General features: G+C 47.9%; 1 protein-coding gene across 1 annotated transcript in view; it reads right to left on the bottom strand.

The window, feature by feature from the left end:
* Positions 1 to 20833, bottom strand: part of col12a1b (collagen, type XII, alpha 1b) — an 82066-nt gene that overhangs the window by 14374 nt on the left and 46859 nt on the right. Inside the window, exons 38-61 of the mRNA XM_061091405.1 lie at positions 20164 to 20293; positions 19102 to 19241; positions 18900 to 19029; positions 16418 to 16557; positions 16102 to 16231; positions 15677 to 15816; positions 15189 to 15318; positions 12259 to 12401; positions 10238 to 10367; positions 9970 to 10112; positions 8271 to 8400; positions 7969 to 8088; positions 7652 to 7798; positions 7353 to 7469; positions 5586 to 5738; positions 5411 to 5485; positions 4560 to 4699; positions 4197 to 4320; positions 3906 to 4049; positions 3602 to 3766; positions 3474 to 3512; positions 3216 to 3354; positions 2560 to 2702; positions 1992 to 2101 (exon numbers count right to left, since the gene is read on the bottom strand). Of these exons, the coding sequence (XP_060947388.1) occupies positions 1992 to 2101; positions 2560 to 2702; positions 3216 to 3354; positions 3474 to 3512; positions 3602 to 3766; positions 3906 to 4049; positions 4197 to 4320; positions 4560 to 4699; positions 5411 to 5485; positions 5586 to 5738; positions 7353 to 7469; positions 7652 to 7798; positions 7969 to 8088; positions 8271 to 8400; positions 9970 to 10112; positions 10238 to 10367; positions 12259 to 12401; positions 15189 to 15318; positions 15677 to 15816; positions 16102 to 16231; positions 16418 to 16557; positions 18900 to 19029; positions 19102 to 19241; positions 20164 to 20293 (3102 nt within the window). The remainder of the gene's footprint in view (positions 1 to 1991; positions 2102 to 2559; positions 2703 to 3215; positions 3355 to 3473; positions 3513 to 3601; positions 3767 to 3905; positions 4050 to 4196; positions 4321 to 4559; positions 4700 to 5410; positions 5486 to 5585; positions 5739 to 7352; positions 7470 to 7651; positions 7799 to 7968; positions 8089 to 8270; positions 8401 to 9969; positions 10113 to 10237; positions 10368 to 12258; positions 12402 to 15188; positions 15319 to 15676; positions 15817 to 16101; positions 16232 to 16417; positions 16558 to 18899; positions 19030 to 19101; positions 19242 to 20163; positions 20294 to 20833) is intronic.

Here is a 20833-nt window from a genome sequence, read left to right as displayed (position 1 = left end):
TCACGTCTCGTGGATCTGGAACGTCACACAGACATCAGCTCACAGGGAAGCTGCAGGCGGGTTCCAGCTGACTTTATAAATCATGGCTGTTTCTGCAAAGCTCTAAATGTCCCGGAGAGCTGTGGAGTTTGGCAGATCGTTAAACTGACGTTAATTCAAATCTTTGTCCACGACATCATTCAGCAGAGTTAACACGTCACAGGTTTGAACCCACTGCACGAGTCCAGGCTGCAGAAGTGCTCTTGAGCAACAAACTGGAGTTTTACTGCCAACCCTGATGGAGGGAGGAGGAAGAATTTCACCCTGAGGGAACAGTCTCCATCACTTTCTCTTTCCCTGTGAAGGTCCGACTCATTCATCACATCTGTCTTTTACAAACTCCTCCAAGAAGAAGTTGAAGTTTGGCCTGACTCGGTGAATCTGAATCCAAACGCTGGATTTGACCAGAAGTTGTTTATGTGTCGTCTGAAGATGAAGATGAACCTGAAGTTACAGCTTCTGTCTGTGAGCCAGCGGCAGGAGAGAGAAAACTTAATAAAAGACCCGGGGAGGAGGAGAAGCTGCCCAGAGGAGGAGGGTCATCAGAGGTCAGCAGGTCATCTGCAGTCAGATCTAAATCACACAGACTCTGCTATTAGTACAAATTGCTCAGTTTAACGCCCCCCCCCCCCCGCAGCAGACGCAGTGCATGCTGGGAGGTAAAACCACAAGGACTCCCCTGTGGTGGGCTACTAGAGGCTCTGATGTCATTGTATTTTCCAGGCGAGCGTCCCCCCCCCCCCCCCTCAGAGGAGCTCAAGGATCATGAGGTTGACATGTTTGTTCACAGCTGTCCACACGACGTCCACTCAGCGCAATCAGCATCGAACCTGTGACCTCAGCTGCACCGAGCCAGAGAAACTCTCCCACATCAGGCCAAAGATTACTTGTTAAGAGACGGAAGGGAAAGACAGTTTGAGCTTCTAAATGTTTTTTCTTTTGAATCGTGTCGTGAAATTCTGACGTTTAATCTCACGACCGAAACTCAAGTCTCAGGAAAAAGCTTCAAATCCGAGTTAATCGTTGCTTTTTGAGTGATGATTGGTTCAAGTTGCAGAACATGCTCCACTTGAAAACAAGTTTCTTCTTCAGCTGACGTTCATTCATATAAACCATCATATCGTCCACATATTGATGAAATGATAGAAACTACAGCTTGACCTCTGGAGGAGGGATCACTGCAGCTCTCTAATATATCACATCAGTTGGATCCAGATGTTTCTGATATAAAGAAAACTGAGTCTAATGATGTATTTGATCATTAAGTGACCTCTAAGATTTTAAGGTTGTATTACTGGTAAATCAATAGTATAATTTGAAAGTCTGTCTGTGAGGTGATGGTCTGTATCTCTTCGTTTGGTGTTGGAAACGACTTCAAAAGTCAGAGTTACTGTCACACAACATTGTGGGTTTCTGTTTCCTTCTGTTTGTGTAACTGAAGAGTCGCTCGTGCACATGATGTTTCAAAGAGTTCGCTCCAACTTCACATTTCTAATCTACGACAGTTTTAACCCGAACCAGCTCCGGTGTCTTGATGGTTTTATAACATCCAGAGGACCCAGATGTCCTCTCCATCAATTAGAGGGTTTGAACTGTACACGGTCAAAAACAAGAATAATAAAAGGCAGGCCGGCTGCAGAGCTGGAGCATCGTGTGTTTTACAACCTGCCCTCGACCATCTGTTGTGTGAGCTGACATAACTGCAGTGAAACACGTCTGTAGCTGCATGTGAGCAGCTCGGCCTGTAACACACAACACGTTTGGAATCTCAGGCATCTGTAAGATCCCAGGACGTCCAGCGAGAACAAAGCAAGAAACAAGAAATCTTATATAATCCATAAAAGACACATCTGACTTCCTGCTGGATTCTGTTCACATCAAACTGACTTTTCTGGATTCTTCTTCTTCTCTGTTCTTTAGTGTCTAGCCACGATGAGCGACATGGCGTTTACCTTGTGGAAGCTGCCGTGGAACATCCTCTTCACTTCACTGTTGTCGAACGTGACTCTCTGGATCTCGCCGCGCTCGTCTTTGTTGTAGAAGGACACCGTCTGACTGGAGGCTGAGCACAGAGAGAGGAGACATCAAAGGAAAACCCTCATCTGCTAAGTTACGTTAGTTCTTGTTCGTACATCTGAGCTGCTGCTCCTCAAATTCTCCTTCTGCCCGGAGGACTTTCAGTTTTAATCAGACTTCAATAACTTGCTTTGATTTCCACATGTTCCTCCGCTGACATCTCATTAATGAAACCTCAGTTAGAGTTTTCCCTGATGTGAGCATCAACCCGTCGCCTGCAGGTAGAGGCGGGTTGGGTTCACCTTCTAGAAAACATTGTGGGTTTGGATCAAGAGCCTGAACTCTTTCTCATTTTAAAAACACAACTTTTCTTTGAGTAGAGGATCTGAACCTCGTCCAAGAGTCAACAACCAGAACCAGGATAATGCACGTTCCAGCTGTGTCTTCATGCCAGAGCCGTCTTCTCACCTCGCCCACATCAGGCCAGCGGCGTCGCTCACTTACGGTCGATGGTGATGCCGGTCTCGGGCTGGTGCTCCTTGTTGGACACCTGCCAGATGTCGAAGGCCTCGCTGGGCGAGTCGGGCAGCAGGCGGAACATGAGGATGACGGTGTAGGAGTGGGGGAGTCCCTCAGGGTGGACCTCTCTGTTCAGGAGACAGAGACACAGACATGTTGGACCGATGGTCAAAGAGGAGGGAGGTGGATCTGATCAACTCCTCATGGTTCACTGAACATGTATGAAGAGACATTTTAAAAGACACAAAAGGAACGACAGGAGACAAACTGACGGAGAATCGAGATCTAAACTCCAAAGCATCAATAAGAGCTCCCTGAGTTCATATCCAGTGTTTAGAACAAACTATAACTGAGCACGATCACAAATGTTTAGGATGGATACAGAACAGATTCTAAATGACGTCCACCCTTCGTATCCATATCATTATTCATATCATTATTTACAGCCTATGATCAGGACATCATGTTCCTTTATACTGAAATGGATTAAACTATCTAGATTCAATCAGAACATCAGCCACGACTGTTTGAATTCTGGGAAAACTCCAGTGAAAAGAGCTGGTTGTGCTCAGCCGGGAAAGTTCTTAAAAGGTTCTTCTTATGTGTTAATGTAAATCCAAGTGAGCCCGTGTGGAGCTCACCTGGTGGGCTGGGTCAGGAAGGCGTTCTTGTGGAGCCGGTAGGATGTGTAGCTGTTGAAGGAGCCCGACTCCATGGAAACGCCTTGGACAGAACCGTAGGTCTTCTCCGTCAAGTTGAAGGCCTCCAGCATCCGGAAGCCTGGAACAAACACATCAGGGGAAAGGAAACACTCGTCACGTGGAAGTAATCAAACCTTTTATTGCACAATCACAGACGGAGATTTAAAAGCACAGCAGGTCATTAAAGTCATTTCTTACCCGGTGAAGTGAATCCATTCAAGAAGATCAGGGGACAGGCTGTGGGACGAGAATGAAAGAAGATTCAAATTTGTCCTCAGAGGCTGAAACATCTTTTTTGTGCCTCAGTGAAGTTTGAGTGAACTCACAGGACGAAGCAGTTTCACAGATGAAGGTAATCAGGTTTTCTTTGATGGTGTCGAACGCATCGAAGTCGTCGACCACGAACACGTGTCTGTCGCTGGGTTTGCTGCCGATCTGCTGCAGCTCCACGAAGTCCACATCGGCCACTCCGATGGCAAAGACGCTGTAACCTGAGGACACATTGAAGAACTTCTCATTCTGTTTTTATACCAACATGCTTCCTAAAGTTCAGTTGTCATGGGAAACGTTTATATACAGAATCTGATCAAAAGGGTCAAATGGAATCCAGCTCCGATTGACGTGCAGTACCTGCGTGCTGCAGCTTGGCGGCGCTCTGCTTCACCTCGTCCTGAGATCGTCCGTCTGTGATGGCGACGACCACCTTGGGGACGTTTCTCCTCATCCCGTTCTCCAGTGAAAAGGCCTTTTCGTAGGTGTGCTTCAGGGCGATTCCTGCTCCACAGAGAGGGAATCAGAGAGAAGCTGCTACGACCCACCAGACGCAGGTTGGTGTGTGTGTGTGTGTGTGTGTGTGTGTGTGTGTGTGTGTGTGTGTGTGTGTGTGTGTGTGTGTGTGTGTGTGTGTGTGTGGGATCGAACCTGTCTTTGTGTTTCCTCCTCTGTAGCGGATGTGATGAATGGACGACATGGCGATGCCCTTGTCTTGGTAAGCGTTCAGCCTGAACTCCGTCTTGGCGTTGTCGCTGAACTGCACGAACGAGACCTGATGGAACACGAGTGAGACGTCAGGTTCACGGAGCGAGATCACAACTATGATCCTTTATCTCAAGAGAGGAGAATATCACACGGAATCAGGAGAGGAACTCGTCTTCAGCACAAGTGGATGTGCAACAGGTCAGAGATTGACTGCTGTGTCTTTAACGTGATGTTTTAATTCTGCAAATAAACCCGATGCAGCCTGATGTCAAAGAGCTTCTGAAGCAAACATTTTAAAATCCAAACCTGCATTCCCGAGGGTCCGACCACATCGAAAGCTCCGATCATGTCGGAGATGAAGTGCCGGACCTTGGTGAAGCTCTCCTCTCCGATGCTCCAGGAGCCGTCGATGAGGAACACCAAATCTGCTTTGGCTCCTTTGCAAACTGAGGCAAGAGAACACGTGGTTATGGTTGTGGAGGGTCCGGCGCTCAGACCCCCGGAGGCATCACAAGAAACCAGAAATCTGCATCGTGCTGCTTAATTATGGTTTGTGAGACTGGAAGCATTAAAATCAGCTGCGAACGAGCAACAAAACAAAACCATCGGGAGAAACAATTCTTTGTGGCTGCGTGTAGTAATTTCATGGTTTCATAAAAAAAAAATAAAAAAACATTGGGTCCCCAGAAGAGTGAAACCCAGCTCTCGTTAGTGGATTCCTCTGAGACTCGGAGAAAAAGCTTTAGATAATCTTTGCCGTATGTGACACAGCGTGCTTTCTAATCCTCTCCATCCTTCCTTTTGATTTACACAATATGGGAGATGCAAAAATATCATTTGGAACGTTGTGTTTTCCAAACAGTTCCAGTGGAACATGTGCTGGCTGTTACTTCACTGCTGGTGAGTCAGACGCAGCAGGAGTCAGATCTCTCGCCTCGGCCCGAAGTCGAATCGGAGTCTGAAGGAAAAGTCTGGAGAGGATCCAGGTTCTCACCAGAAGGTTTTCACAGTGAACAAGGTCTCTGTGGAACCTGGTGTTTGTGAATGTGGATCTGTAGAGTTCACATTCAAGTTTCCCTTAACTTCCACCGAAGGTTAGAAAACTCATTTGGATTTTTCCGCCAGGTTCCGATTGGACGGCGGCGTCACATGCTTACCTGCCCAGGCGGGGGGGATGGTGGGCGGAGGTGTCGGGGTCGGTGGGAAAGTTGGAGCTGGAGTCGGCTTCACCACTGCAGAAGAACCCCAGAGTCACCATCATGTTTGTAATAATCACAGATCAACAGGTTGAAGGATCAGTCCTGATGGAGGAGATGTCCTGTGGTCACTCACGTGTTCTCTCCTTGGCGCTGACGCCCGGACCCTCCAGGTTCGGCGTCTGCACGAACACGGTGGCGGTGTAGAGAGCGTCCGGCGAGAGGCCGTCGAAGCAGTACTGAGGCAGGCCAGCAGGGATGGTGATCTCATGCTGACCTTTGCTGGAAGCTACAGAGGAAAACACACAGGTTCACTTCACACATCGTCAGGATGAGATTTAAAATCAGGACCAAGGCATGTTCGTTATCATCCTGAATAAAGTTATTATTTGAAATCACAGGACTCGTCTGTGACCGGAGCCTCAGACTGAAACCTGACGTCTGGAAACTCTCGGCCTGTCGACCACACCCTGAACATTTCTTTGTTTCTGAATCATCATAAAAGATTAATGGAAGTGGTGAAAACTGAGATATTTACTGGTTGCGTGTTCCTCCCGGAGGTTCACACGACTGTTGATCACTAACAGTGACTCGGAGATTACTTCCCCAGGTGTTTACACATCTGGCCTGTGATCTGAGGAAACCTCTGCCTGGGTCGCGGCTTCGTTATCCACGACAAATAATAATTTCACACGTAGAAAGACTCAGAGAAGCTTTGGAGGAGCTGCAGCCTGAGGAAACTGTGTCTTGAATCTCAAAGCTCTCTGTCAACTTGTCTGTGACGAGCGAAGCCGACGTCTGACCCTTCCACTGAAGTGTTTACCGCTCTGCGTGGCTGGGCAGTGATATATTCATAATAAGGTTTCCTATTTACACTGAGCTCCGGTCAGCACAAACAAACAGAGCCTGTTTATTGCAGAGACAGCTGCGTGATGAGGACACGTATCAGCGCGGACGACTTTAAACAAGACGGCTTCGTCATCTTCCTCCAAACGACAGAATCCAGCAGCTCTGCTGAGGCAACGCACTCTGATCTCTGTTACATCAACACGTTACTGCATGGGAACTGTTCCGGGAAACACACACACACACACACACACACACACACACACACACACTCACACACACACACCCACACTCACACACTCACAGTGCGATGGATTCCAGAACAGTGGCCCTCGTTCATCAGAAGATTAGATACACACAGATTTGAACAGTGAGTGATGTGTCAGAGGGATATGAGATGATTCTGCGTCTTGAGAGCCCTGAGGCCACGCCTTCTTCTCTAACCAGCGTACTAACATATGATGGAAATATCCGAACAAACAGTCGACGGAGAGATGAGATCATCGTGGAGTGTTTCCCATCTTCTGCTCGTGGTTAAACCCGTCGTCTGTCTCACGCTCAAAGACTCACATTGGTTCTGGCATCTTGTCTTAATGACAACCATCCAGATGTGAAACTATCCGTGCTCGATCCCTGGGCTTTCCTGTTGTCTCACCGCTAACCCGGGTCCAGGTGTGAATCTGAACCAGATGGGAATCAAAGACCCTGCAGTCATTCAGAAGAATGTTATCTTCTCGGACATTTAAACTCGGCGGTCGGCCGCTTTCAATCCTCGCCAAACCCTGCGTCCTGCTTGGAGTAACAATCCCATGAAGGAGAAACCAACAGGCTCCGAGAGGGGGGGAGAAAAAAGTCTAGACGTGATCTGAGGTCCCAGCGCCTGAGACCATGAGCAGCGTGATGAGCTCATCTGGAGGATCACACACGTGCTGGGAGTCTTATCGCACATGTGACCGCCAACATCAGGACGTGACCAAACATCCTCGGAGCTGAATTCACAAACAGGATTCTTCCGCGTGGAGATATCACAGATCACTAAGAGAGGAAGGAGACTCACGGTCCACCGGGTTGAGTTTGATGCGGTAGGACGTCGCCGCCCGGTGAGCCGTCCACTTGATGCAGAACTTGTCGTGGTCGGCGTTGAAGGTCTCGATGTTGGTCACGTTCAGGTAAACTGGGGACGACAGAGATCATTGTTTTCTGAGGTTTACAGGTGAAGCTGGAACTGAGATACAGTGAACTGGAGTGGGACTAGGATTTAAGGACTAGGTCTCTGAATGCAGATCACAGATTAGGGATTCATTATCTTCAGACTTGAGGGTTTCTACCTCTTGTGTAGTTCATCTCAGTACGTACGTGTGGTTCCCTGTCCAGCGAGTGGTCCGCTCAGACCCCCGGTGTACTGAGCGATCACCTTCACGTCGTAGGTGGTCCCCGGCTGCAGGTTGTGAAGAGTGTAAGACGACACGTCGCCCGCGAACAGATCCACAAACTGGTTGGTGCCTGTGAACACGACAAAGTTAAATCAAAAACCCAAAATTGTAACGAGCAAATAACATCGATACGCATCTTTCGAAGTCTGTCTGTCGATCTTCTTTTTAAAGTTAAAAGCCTTTATCTAAAGACAGTTTGTGTTTGAGCTCAGACTCGAGCTCCAGAGTCCTTCAGCTCACCTTGAGGAGCGTAGATCAGTTTGTATCCGTGGACCGGAGCTGCCACCGGGTCCCAGGAGACCCTGAAGCGGGTGTACCACTCATCTGAGACTCGGAGGTTCCTGGGGCTCAGGAGGCCGACTGCGACACAGAGACAACACACGTCAACACAAAGAGTTTGTCTCAGACACAAAACAACACAACCGCTTCTCCAGCAAACTTTTCCTGATCCTGGGATTCTGTTGTTTTAGGAGAGAAGTGAGTCTGAGACATCAAAACCAAACTCAAACCATCTTCTGCCTCCTCAGAGTCGTGCGTCTCACCTGTGCGTCCGGGTCCGTTGAGCGCCCCCCCGGGCCCCTCGGTGTAGATGGCCTCCACGGTGATGTTGTACGGCGTGTCTGGTTGCAGGTTCTGCAGCATGGCGTTGTTCCTGTTTCCAGGAACCGTCGTCTGAGGAGGAGAAACACACCGCAGCGTCAGACGGCTCCAGACACCGGAGCGCCACTGGATACCATAATGACCCGATTCACATTCAGAGGTTATCCACAGAAACACAAGCTCCACAAACATGTCGTGACAGCACTTTGACTTCCTGCTCTTCTCTGACACATGCTAATAATCAGCTGGGGGGGGGGTCCTCCATGTGTTCCACACGTCCACATCTCATCGTATCTAAATTATGTTTCTGTGCATGAATCAGTTTCTTTGAACCTCCTGAAAAACCTTCATGGTGCCGCTGTGGTTTAGTTTAGTGTTGAACTGAATCTGTAATGTCTCCGTGGTTCACCTCCAGATGTTGTGAGTTTTACATCAGAGCTCCTGAAGGTTTCCACAAGTTCAGCTTCAGACTTTTAAACCCCGGGAAACATCGAGTCATCTCTCAGACGACAAACAGTGGGAACATGTGGAATCAAACATGTGACGTCATCATCCTGTGAGCTGCTGACTCCAGCTCACACATCCAGGTGTTTGTCTGCTGAGATGAACCACGTTTCACTGCTTCATCGATATGATCAGAGCAGGAAGAGACACACACAGGAACCACTCGTGCGGTCTGCGTGTGGTCGTTGGATTCTCTGTGTTTGGGTTGTTGTTGTATCAGCTGGTTACACACAGCTGATTTCAGGGTCTCCTCCATCTTGGCTCAGGATGAAAAGTAAAAACCAACGAGAGCCGGGCGGGGTCGACTTGTTGTTTCCATCAGAATCTCCACGCTGCAGAGTTCCGTCGCCACAGGACGAATCCTCGCTCGCACAGATCGGAACTCGTCCAGTCACATATTTGTAATCTGCGCTTGTCAAGATAAAGACTCTGAAAAGTCAGGAAAGTTGTAAAATAATTGTTTTCCGTTCAGAGAATCTTTACAAACTTGTTTTCATTCCTTCAGCAGAATAATCTCTAATAGACAGGAAGGAATGATTGCACATCATCTGGATTATCGACTAAAACCTCACAGATGCTCTCTTTAAAGTAATGATCTGTTATTGGTTCTCAAGTCATTTCCCGTTCTGGAGAAATCCTTTCATCACCTCCGCTGCCGACAGCTGACTCATGGCGAACAGGTGCTTCGCTAACAAGCGGGGGGGAAGCGCAGCTGGGCCGTCTCCGCCCTCAACGCGGCTCCAACTCGTTATTTAGGACCATTAATAACATTATTATGGCCCAAATTGCGCTGTTTGTTTAACTGAGCCTGTAATTATTCTCACTAATCGTGGATTTATAACCTGAAGGAGCCAAAGGAATCCAGAGACGTGACCTCACTGCAGAGTTTGATCCGAACGTCACGAGAACGCAGATCGCAGAGAGCGGGTCCAGAGTCGATCTGGAACCTTTATCAAAACAAGGACTAATAAAGAAAACTAACTAATAAAGATCAAGTGTGAGGGAAAAGCTTGAGGTTCGGATTTTTTAAAGAATCACATTTAAAGTTATTGAAACCGGTTTAAATAGTTCAGATTGTGTGAATTTCTTTCAAAAGAATCTGAATCTGAATGTCCCTTCTTCAGGTGGATTACTCACGAACTCGGTGATGGGGTCCCCGGTCAGGGGGGCGTAGGCGATGCGGTACTGCCTCACCGGGCCCTCGGCGTGCTCCCAGCCGATGGTCAGCGTGCTGGTGGTGGCGTCGAACACACGCATGTTCCTGGGGCCGGCACGCGGCACTGCAGAGAAAACACGTCGCATCACATAGAAGTCAACTGGACAAGCTGAAGGTTCAGGTTCAGGAAGCAGAAGATCATGGGTAATATACAGGGGGCTTTCTGGATGAACTGGTTGGTGAACTCACGTGTTCTGCCGCTGTCGCTCACCGGAGATCCCTCGCCGTCGGCGTACATCGGGGAGACGCTGACAGAGTAGGGCGTGTCCGGGACCAGGTTGTCCAGGAAGGCGTTGTTGATACTTCCTGAAACCAGAACCTTTCACAGAGAAACACAAAACCACGACGGGTCAAAGCAGATAGAGACCCGATGGTCGTGACCGCCACAGATCGGAGGCGTGTCCTGTTCGAATCGGCTTCCTCAGCATTACACACGATCTGGCTCTGGTAATGTACACCATGACCTCACTGCTCATCCCATCTCCAGTGATCTGCTGCTGCCAAAGTTTCCCTCAAACACTAACAAAGCCACCGGCGCTCGATGCCAAACAAATCCCTCATTCAGTAAGTGGACTGACGGGTAAACAGTTTCTGCTGAGAAGCGGCTGGAGAGGGAGGAGCTCCGTCATCGGCTCCGACCGGGGGACGACTGGGGAGCGTCTGCTGTCACTGGGATGACCACAGCGGTGGTTTGTGGGCCATGGAAACCAGGGTCATGCCTTCACTGGGATGGAATCCGCTGGTCCAGCTCCAGGCCGTCCTCATCAAGAGATTTAGTTTTGGTTAAAAAGGAAATATCTGAGAGTTTTGGAGCCAAATGTGAAAAGAGGTCAAATCAGGAATCATCCCAGGAAGGGGGAGGAGCCAAATGATGCCAGTTCTTCAGAATAATATAAGAAAATAGTTTGTACACAGACTTGAAACTGGAGATTGAGATATAAACTCCTTAGGAAAATGTTAACTGACGTTAGAAAGAGAGAAGTAGAGCCATTTTCTACCAGTGGAGTCGCCCCCTGCTGGTCAGAGAGAGAAGACGGGTCCACGTCCACGAAATTTAAAGGCGCTTTGGTTTTTTAAAACCTTAAAAACATTATCTTCACAGAATAACGTTACCTACTTAATCCAAATGACCATGAAGGCTTTAAGTCTGTCAATCTTGAGATACAGATGTTGGAACGTGTGGCATCTTCTTTGTGCTCTTCTGTTAAATGACTGATGTTTAACTCTCTCCTTTCAAAAGAAGAAGAACGACTGTGAGAAGATCTCAATCCTCACGACAGCCTGGTGACCCCAGAAGAACCTCGGCTGCTCCTGATCTCATTCAGATGTTCCAAACATCAGTCAGAGCTCAGGATCTTTGTGGGGAGAATAAAACCCTCTTTTCTCTCTCTGCATTCCAGACATTTGCACCGGAGCATGAAATCAGCGCTGATGGAGAGATACAAAAAACTGACAAGTCATGATTTCCACATTACCATAATTACTGCGGCGCAAACATCTGTGCAGCATCTAACCCAACACTGAGGGAAACAAATAGGTCCGACCGACCGGGACCACCTGTTGTTTCCATGGAATAAACTGAGAGAAACCAGTGAACGCTGCGACCACACTTTGATTTCACTTATTCATATCATATTTTATATTATGTGTAGTCTACAATCAGTATATACAGATGTTTTTCATAATGGAAAAAGAATATACAAAGGCCCTGGTTATGGAATCAAGCACCAAGTGTCGGCCAACGAGTTTGAAGTGTTAAACCTGAAACCTGGAGTCTTTTGTTTATTTAGCAGATTTCATAACTTGCTGTAATTCTTTCTGAAAATGATAAATCAAGTGAAGTCTGTTGAGTGACAGTCAGTGTTCTGATATTTTACCCTCAAGCAGCTCAATCCGCTGGAGGGATGATATGATTCTCCGTTTATCGCAACATCATTTTACTTAACTCAGGAATTTCCTGGAGGCACGAACAACCGACAAGTTGATTCACAACCCGACAATTCATTATCCGATCCCACAAGCAGATTTTATAAGACTTTAAAAATAAAATGACATGTCAGAGTGTGTGGTTTTTTTTATGTGTACAGTCTTTGCTCTGATCCTTTTCTCTCCTGAGCAGTGATCTCAGGAGGGAACCACCTTCCCCCCCCGAGGCTCAGAGAGCTGCTAATGACAGAGTGAGAGTGAAGCGCCTGGAGAGAGTGACTCACCGAGCCCGTGGACCTGGTTCCGCTCAGGGAGGAGTAGGCCACGCGGTACTGCTGCACCTGGCCGGAGGCGGGCTCCCAGCGCACGTTCAGGCTGTTGGGGGTGGGGTTGTACACCTGGATGTTCCTGGGTGGCGTGCGTGCGACTGCAAAGGTCACAGAGGTGAAGAGAGAGTGAAGGGAGGAAGGAGGGAGAGTCGTTTCCCAGCGTGTCCCAGTTCAGCAGCTGGGACAGTTCAAGATGCTGATGTTAAAAAGGGTCAGTTTAGGTTTTGCATTTCTTTAAAAATTTGATAATTCAAATTGATTTATGTTTGTTTGTCTGCAGGAACAGATTTCCATGAAACTGTGAAATGAAGGGACTGGATGTTCACGGACGGATCCAAAAATATTCAATTCATTTCACAAAACATGTATTAAAAGAATAATTCCTGGATCTTGATGAAAACAATCTGCCATATTCAGAGAAGTGACATCGATGTGTTAAATTCTGTGTTTTTGCTCGATATTTTTATCGAGAAATAAAAAACATTTGATAGAGAATTGAATCGTCATTTCTGTTTTACAGAATCTATGAAGCTGGAGGCGGAGCTGAAACCTCCTGCAGGGACGACGTCTATGTGCAGAGAGAAGTAGCCGAGTTCGGAGTTTAAACAAAAGCCCTAAACTTTCCTTTTTAAACCGAACCAGATGTGCTCGTCCCCCTGGAGCTCTCCTCAATTAAAAAACACTCCATGCAATAAAAAGACGTAAAAGGTAAAAGGGAAAAAACCCTCCCGAGCAGAAACCTTCCTCCAAACATTGTGTAATCACTTTAAAACCTCATCATCCGAACCCCCCCGAGCACAGAGGACCTCGTCCGTCAGGAGCTTTCACTGTTTTCATCCAACAGAACCAGAGATGATGTCATCCGGCTCCAATCTGATGTTATTAATCGTTTTACAGCAGCGACTGAGTTCATTCCTCCGTTTGGACTCGAGTGTGTTTTTGTCCAAACTAAATGTGACAAATTCCCCCGAGGGATGGAAACAGTAAAGCTGGACTGAGCTGGTGATAATAAAGATGATTAACGTCCACAGAGACTCGTGTTCACCGACAGACGCACAGAGGAACACGCCAGACGGTCACGTGTTCGAGTCTCGCCACTAATCTCTGCTACAGCCATTTCAAACCAATGTCTGTTCTGGTTTTCACTTTATAAAATCTCATTTCTGCTGCTCAACAAAATAGAGACAAACTGAATCAAGACTAAAACTTAAACCTGAGCCAAGCGTTTACCCCCAAACCAGAACCAGAACCTGTGCAGCTCTGACCCGACCACAGGGGACCAGCGTCCTCTCCCAGTTCAACCAGTTCAACTGAGGTTTAGACTCTGCAGTGGGTGGAGCTACAAGGAGGAACCACACAGCAGCTGGTTGTTCTGCGACTGGCCGGTGGATCCCTGGAGGACACCAGGTCGAGACAACTTGAGCCATGTCCAACTTTTTTATCCCGAGTCGACCCGGAGCTTTTCTGTTCTGATTCTGCTGCATCACTGTTCTGGTTGAGCAGGATCAGAGGTTTGTGGTTTTCCATGCAGGTGTAAAGTCAGTGGAAACATCTGACGGCTTCTGTGTGTGAAGCTACAAGCTCAGGTCGTGTTCAGATGCTTTCAAAAGGAGTCGATCAGAATCTGTCTGCTTCCTGCCAGTCAAACTGTGTGTGTCACGTGTTGTTGAGCAGATTGTGAGAAGAGGGAAAGTGTTGCAGTAACATGAAGAAAGACAGAGAGTGGAGGATGTGGAGGCGCCAGGTCTTTTCTGTGTCTATGAATAACTTCTGGTTCACATGCACCTCTGCATGCGAGATTCTGCCAAAATAAAGAATGTGATCAAATATTCCTGGATCTGCCACAAAATGTAACGACCTCTTTCTTATTTCACGTGCCATTGGTCCAACGAGTCTGGTGGAAACTGGCCCAGTGGTTTGTGTGTGATGACGATCAAACAAACGAGTGAAAACACGACCTCCTTGGCGAAGGTATAAACTTCTAGTTCGGGCAAAAACTGTCCACAAACATCCGTGTGGCACATCAGGTCACATCTGGATCCCAGCAGCCGCACAACTGTCGTGACAAGAAGTCAAAACGTTCGCTGGAGGTTTCAGAGGAATCGCTTTGTGCCTCACTCACAGTTTTCCGATCACTTAAAGACGGCAGGATGCATTTCTGCTGACTCAGCGCGGCGGTGTGGGGCAGAAACAAAACCAGAACACACAGAAGCAACCGGAGCCTGAAGAGCTCTGCAGACCGAGAGGAGCTCATCTGCTCGGCCAACAGCAGCTTCCAAGGTCGACATTATCTGTCTTTTTATTCCAGCTCATCAATCACTTTGAAAACAGCTCCTCACTTCTCCTTTGTTCCGTGGACTCGACTCAGAGCTTTTTAAAGCTTTTGGCAGATTACAGTGGTTTTTCCACTGGTTCACCTGGGAGCTGGTGTTTGTCGGGTGCTTCTGATTTCTGAGAGTCGGACTCGGGTTCACGTCAGGACAGAGATGAACATTTGTCTCGGTTACATTAGTGCAGACGGATTAACTTATTGGTATTTCCCTTGTTTATCCTGAGCTGCTGGACAGTAGCTCACTGACCTTTGACCCTCTCCAGCTGGACTTGGACGAGGGAAGCTCATCATCGGACGTCGTCTCTTGTTATATCAAGCTGCCCTCTCTCATCTTTAGTACCTTCATACCTGTTAAAGGTTTTATAGATATATACCACACTGGAGGTTCCATTCAGCCGTGGGACCTGTTTTATATGAGCTGCTGTGTCTAAGATGCAGTTTCCTGAGGTTCTTGTTCGTCACGATGATCAGAGACTGAACCTGAGCGGGGGGGTTCAGCTGCAGTGTGAGGAATGTGAGTGTGAGATGAACGCCGGCGTCTGATGTGACTCACGAGTCTTCCCGTTGTCGGCCTGGCGCAGACCTTCTCCCTCGGGGTAGACTGGCACCACGGTGACGGTGTAGGGCGTGTCCGACAGCAGGTTCCTCAGCACGGTGCTGGTGGAGCCGCCCGACACCTGCTCCTGCTCACACACACACACACACACACACACACACACAACCTCAGAAGATAGACACACAACGGTGCAGCTTCTAGTCTTTCAATCAACATAGTGCAAAAATAATGCAGCTTGAAATTAGTTCTTGTCTTTTAATTTATAATAAAGTGTGAAGACAAAAGCTTCATTAGATCTCAAACATGAATTTGTGAATAAAGTGACTTGAAGCAGTTGAATGTTCTTTGTCGAATGAATGTGCAGCAGAAAGAATCCTGATTATTGTTGTTATGCATCTGTTTTCATTCATGATATACAGATACATCTGATCCCCCCCTTGTCTTCATGAGCTGGGTGCAGCACAGGAAGTCAGGTGGTATCTCACCATGTCCTCGGCGCCGCCGGACGCCGGCACGTAGAAGATGCGGTACTGCCGCACGTTTCCCTCGGCCGGCTCCCAGCGAACCTTCAGCGAGCTGGTGGTGGGCTCGGTGACCTGCAGGTTCTTCACTCCGCCCAGAGGCTCTGAAGGACACAACACAAGGTCGTCAATCACTGTCCCCGTCACATGTGAGTGACAGGCAGCGAGCAGAGAGCAGCAGGTGGAGCTCAACGCTTCAGGTTCAGAGACTCAACAGGAGAAGAAAGCCGAGGCAGCGAGAACGTGTCTGTCTTTAGAATCTTGTCTCTTCGACGCAGTAAAATGTCTAAAGAAACTTTCACAGTGTTGTAATATTCAGCTTGTTGAGTGTAAAGAGACAGAAGAGTTCTGATGGATGAGTAGTTCTCAGCCGCTCGGTCCCGACTCACTCGTCTTCCCGTTCTCCGACGAGCGTTTCCCTTCCACGTCGGCGTACACGGGCACCAGCGTGACTTTGTACTCGGTGTCCGGCTGCAGTTCCCTGAGGACGGTGTTGGTGGACATCCCAGAGACCTGAGTCTGGAGACACGGGACACGAGGGTGAAGGGAGGTCAACATTAAACATCTGGGTTAAACAAACGGCTGATAAGCAAGAACTCAGACATTTAAACTATGATTTTAAAACCTAATTCTTCTTCAACCTATTCATTTCTATTCTCATTCTCCCTGCAGCTCTGAGCAGGTGTGGAACCCTGTGGCTCTCACCGTGCTGTCGGTTCCTCCCGCGGCCGGGACGTAGATGATCTGGTACGTCCGGACGTCGCCCTCGGCCGCGTCCCAGCGGACCCTCAGCGAGCTGGTGGTCGGGTCGGTCACCTTCAGGTTCTTGGCTCCGCCCAGAGGCTCTGTAATTCACGTGAGAACCTCAGCATCACATCAGACCAGATGTCTCAGAGTCAGAGACGACGTCAATCACATGCAAGCGTCTCTGTCGTTTCCTGAGACCATCACAACTTTGTGGTCTTCTACGAAACAAAAACATCCTCATTAAAGAGTCGCTCAGACTTGAAAGAATTCCTCCGAGGTTTAAAAGGAACTGCTGCGAATAATTTGTAGCGTTTGTTTCGTCCTGCAGGGTGCACCAGATGGGCGGGGGTGCACCACATGAGGGGCGTCCAGATGTATCCAGGAAGTCGACTAAACTTTCTGGCATTTATTATTTTCCGTTGTGAGCCACAAGTGTTGGTAAACACCAGGTCTGTGTTCGACTTCTCAGACTGAAAGGACGACTCGTCACCCAGAGTCTGACTCTACACCCCCGCAGGTGGTCGGAGGAACTTCCTGTCGTCTGGACAAACACGGGTCAAAGGTCATCTCACTTCATCTCACTTCATCTCACTTCACATTAAGTTTTATGTCGTGTCTTTATTTAAAAACCTGCACTCAATGAACGAGCAGTCAGCTGCTGAGAGATCATATTCATATCTATGGAACGGCCTCATATTTGTAAATCGTATTTCTCGTATTTCTATTTTTGTCTTTATTTTATTTGTGTTCCTTTGATTTCTTACTACATTTTGCCTTTGCACCCCTTGTGCTTCTGTGTGAGTTTTGCTTTCCCTCGACGGAGGAAGATGAAGATGAAGATGCACCGGGTCATGTGACGGAACCTCTCTCACCTCTCACTTCAATCTTTCTCCTTAGCTTTTTCCTGACGTCTCTAATAAAGATTTAAAATTGCCTCACAATCCTAAACATTGTAATGAAGAACAGAAATATGTAAAGATGAAGGGATAGATTCCACCAGCTGAAGCTGTGTAAGAGCGATGTCCTGTCATTTCTATTGTTTTATTATTAGTCAATTTTGTATTGTTTTATGCTCTGTAAAAAAAATGTCTCCTCTGTCCCCCACCCCCCCTTCTGTTGTGCATCAAGCTCTAATAAAACCAACTGCCAGTAAAAATAAAGATCCACCGAATGAATAAATAAAAGAATAATGGGAGCTTTATAGTTGCATATTTGGTCATAAAGCCTTTGTTGTGATGTACCAGCAGGGAGACATTCCTGGAGCAGAACTGTCAGAACCAGTTTAATAATGTACGGATGATTTACATGCGACTCTCATCTTCATGCTGCAGCCCAGCTTCACTGAAACTATCAAACCAGCTCCAGACCAACAACGTGACAGATTTACAAACTGCTGGAAAACGGTGAATCTCAAACACACGAGTATAAAGAATAAAGACGAATTTCACAGTAATCCGGGCCTTTCTCTGCCAAACGTTGGATTTCAGTTTGGAATCATTCTCTAAATAAATTGATATCATAAAAGGAACTAAGATACTGTTTCACGACGTCTTCAGGCCGAAGAGTCTGTGAAGATTTGTGCCAGAGGAACAAGATGGTAAATAAAACGAGTCAAGTCAGAGATAAACGTCAGTGTGTGTTTGGTCCTGGGAAAGTTCAGATGAGTTGAGGTTGGTTGAGTTGGAGAAAGATCAAATATGATTTTTGACCGTAGAGAGGATGGTCTCTGAATCAGAAATGTCTTTTATCTGGTTTGTGTCTGTCCAACGTCTGTGTGACACAAACAATCCTACACAAAGCTTCAGGGTCTGAGTCTCTCTACAACAACACACATCCTGAAAGCTGCCCTGGTTGTGTGCCCTGGTTGTGTGCCCTGGTTGTGTGCCCTGGTTGTGTGCACTGGTTGTGTGTCATGGTTGTGTGCCCTGGTTGTGTGTCATGGTTGTGTGCCCTGGTTGTGTGCCCTGGTTGTGTGCCCTGGTTGTGTGCCCTGGTTGTGTGCCCTGGTTGTGTGCCCTGGTTGTGTGCCCTGGTTGTGTGTCATGGTTGTGTGCCCTGGTTGTGTGCCCTGGTTGTGTGCACTGGTTGTGTGCCCTGGTGGTGTGCCCTGGTTGTGTGCCCTGATTGTGTGCCCTGGTTGTGTGCACTGGTTGTGTGTCATGGTTGTGTGCCCTGGTTGTGTGCACTGGTTGTGTGCCCTGGTTGTGTGTCATGGTTGTGTGCCCTGGTTGTGTGCACTGGTTGTGTGCCCTGGTTGTGTGCACTGGTTGTGTGCCCTGGTTGTGTGCACTGGTTGTGTGCCCTGGTTGTGTGCCCTGGTTGTGTGCACTGGTTGTGTGCACTGGTTGTGTGCCCTGGTTGTGTGCCCTGGTTGTGTGCCCTGGTTGTGTGCCCTGGTTGTGTGTCCCTGTGACGTCAGTGTGAGGGAGGAGTCACTCACTGGTCCTCCCCTCCTTGGCCTGGCGGATGCCCTCCACGTCGGGGTACACAGGGACCACGGCCACGTTGTAGAGCGTGTCGGTGTCCAGGTTCCTCAGCACGGTGGTGGTGCTGCCGCCGGTCACCTCCTCCTGTTACACATGAAACCTCCGTCAGCAGGAGAACCAGTCGAGCACGGAGAGACGCAGACAAACAGGTTTTACCATCAGCTCCTCCCCTCCCGGCCGAGCAGCGTAGAAGACCTTGTAGCTCCGCACGTTCCCGACCGCCGGGTCCCAGCGGACCGTCAGCGTGCTGGTGGTCGGGTCGATCACCTGCAGGTTCTTCACGCCACCCAGAGGATCTGAGGGGGAGGAGCCAGCCTCAGTTAGAAACCAATGATTACAATTATTTTTGAGTTCAATCATCTTTTTTATCCTCCAACAACAAGTCGTGGTGCAGGAGAATAACTGAAGGAATCTCAGGACGTTTAATAATCTGAGTCTGAGTCGGCTTCCTGTGTTCCATGTGTCATTGTATTCCTTCATACAACTGGTTGCCATGGTAACACCATGATGGTCTTACTAGCAGCATCATCACCTTCAGGCGCAGTACTCCAGTACTACAGTGCTCCACAGTACACCAGAGTACTACAGTACTCCACAGTACTCCAGAATACTACAGTACTACAGTACTCCACAGTACTCCACAGTACTACAGTACATTACAGTACTCCACAGTACTCCAGAGTACTAGAGTACTCCACAGTACTCCAGAATACTACAGTACTACAGTACTCCACAGTACTCCACAGTACTACAGTACACTACAGTACTCCACAGTACTATAGAACTCCACAGTACTCCAGTACACTACAGTACTCCACAGTACACCACAGTACACCACAGTACCACAGTACTCCAGAGTACTCCAGAGTACTACAGTACTCCACAGTACTCCAGAGTACTACAGTACTCCAGAGTACTACAGTACTCCACACTAGTTCCAATGCACCAAATTAACGCCCTGGATAGTGAAACATGATGAATATATATATTTCTAAACCCTTTAATAAGAGGGAAAAAATAAATGCTTCACTATGTTATGATTTAAACTGGTTTTGTTATTCTGCTCCTTCAATCCATCAGTCACTCTTCTTCGTGTGTTATTAGATCTTTGACTGAGCTAAAGTTACTTTTCGAACACATTTAGTGAAAGTGACTTTTGGCTCAGCTGTGTTGTTCTTCCTGAAGCTCGAGTCAAGTCCATCAATCAGAACTACTCACTGGTCTTCCCGTTCTGGGAACTGGGTTTTCCCTCCATCTCGTGGTAGACGGGCACCAGCGTGACGGTGTACTCGGTGTTGGGCTCCAGGTTCTTCAGGACGGTGGAGGTGGTGGTTCCAGACACCTGGTCCTGGTCGGGGGGGAAGAAGAGAAAGGAGGATTTGGAGAACGGTTAGAAACTCCATATCCAGGAAATTAGGGTTTGGCAGCAGAGGAAGATTCTCTGCAGGATGACTGAACGATGTCACAGCTGAACGTCTCCTGAGATCCGGTTTCTTGGACGCAGCTTCAGTGAGGATCAGTCTTTGTGAAACTCGGTTGTGGCAGAAGCTCGGAGACTTTAAAGAAGTGTCCAGGGACAACCTGACCCTTCCAGAAGCAAACTGGCAGGAAGGAGAGAAAGCCTTCCTACATTTGTTCTTTGTCCGCTCGATCTAATATTAAGTCCTAAAATCTGCCAGGCGGTTATTTCTATTGTTTCCAAATCAAATCATCTAATTTCCTGACATGTCTTCAACTGAGTGACACAATCTGGTAGGTAATGAAATGGACTCTGTCACAGTTTTTACAGAAAACAGATCAAAAAGTCTTGGAAACGAGTCAAACTCTCCCACATCCCAGTCGAACGCTTTCAGTTGGTTCGGAGAAAATGTCGATTTTAATGGAAACA

The sequence above is a fragment of the Limanda limanda genome, chromosome 18 (assembly GCF_963576545.1).
Source record: "Limanda limanda chromosome 18, fLimLim1.1, whole genome shotgun sequence".
NCBI lineage: Eukaryota > Metazoa > Chordata > Actinopteri > Pleuronectiformes > Pleuronectidae > Limanda > Limanda limanda.
This window is presented reverse-complemented; position numbering and strand designations above follow the sequence as displayed.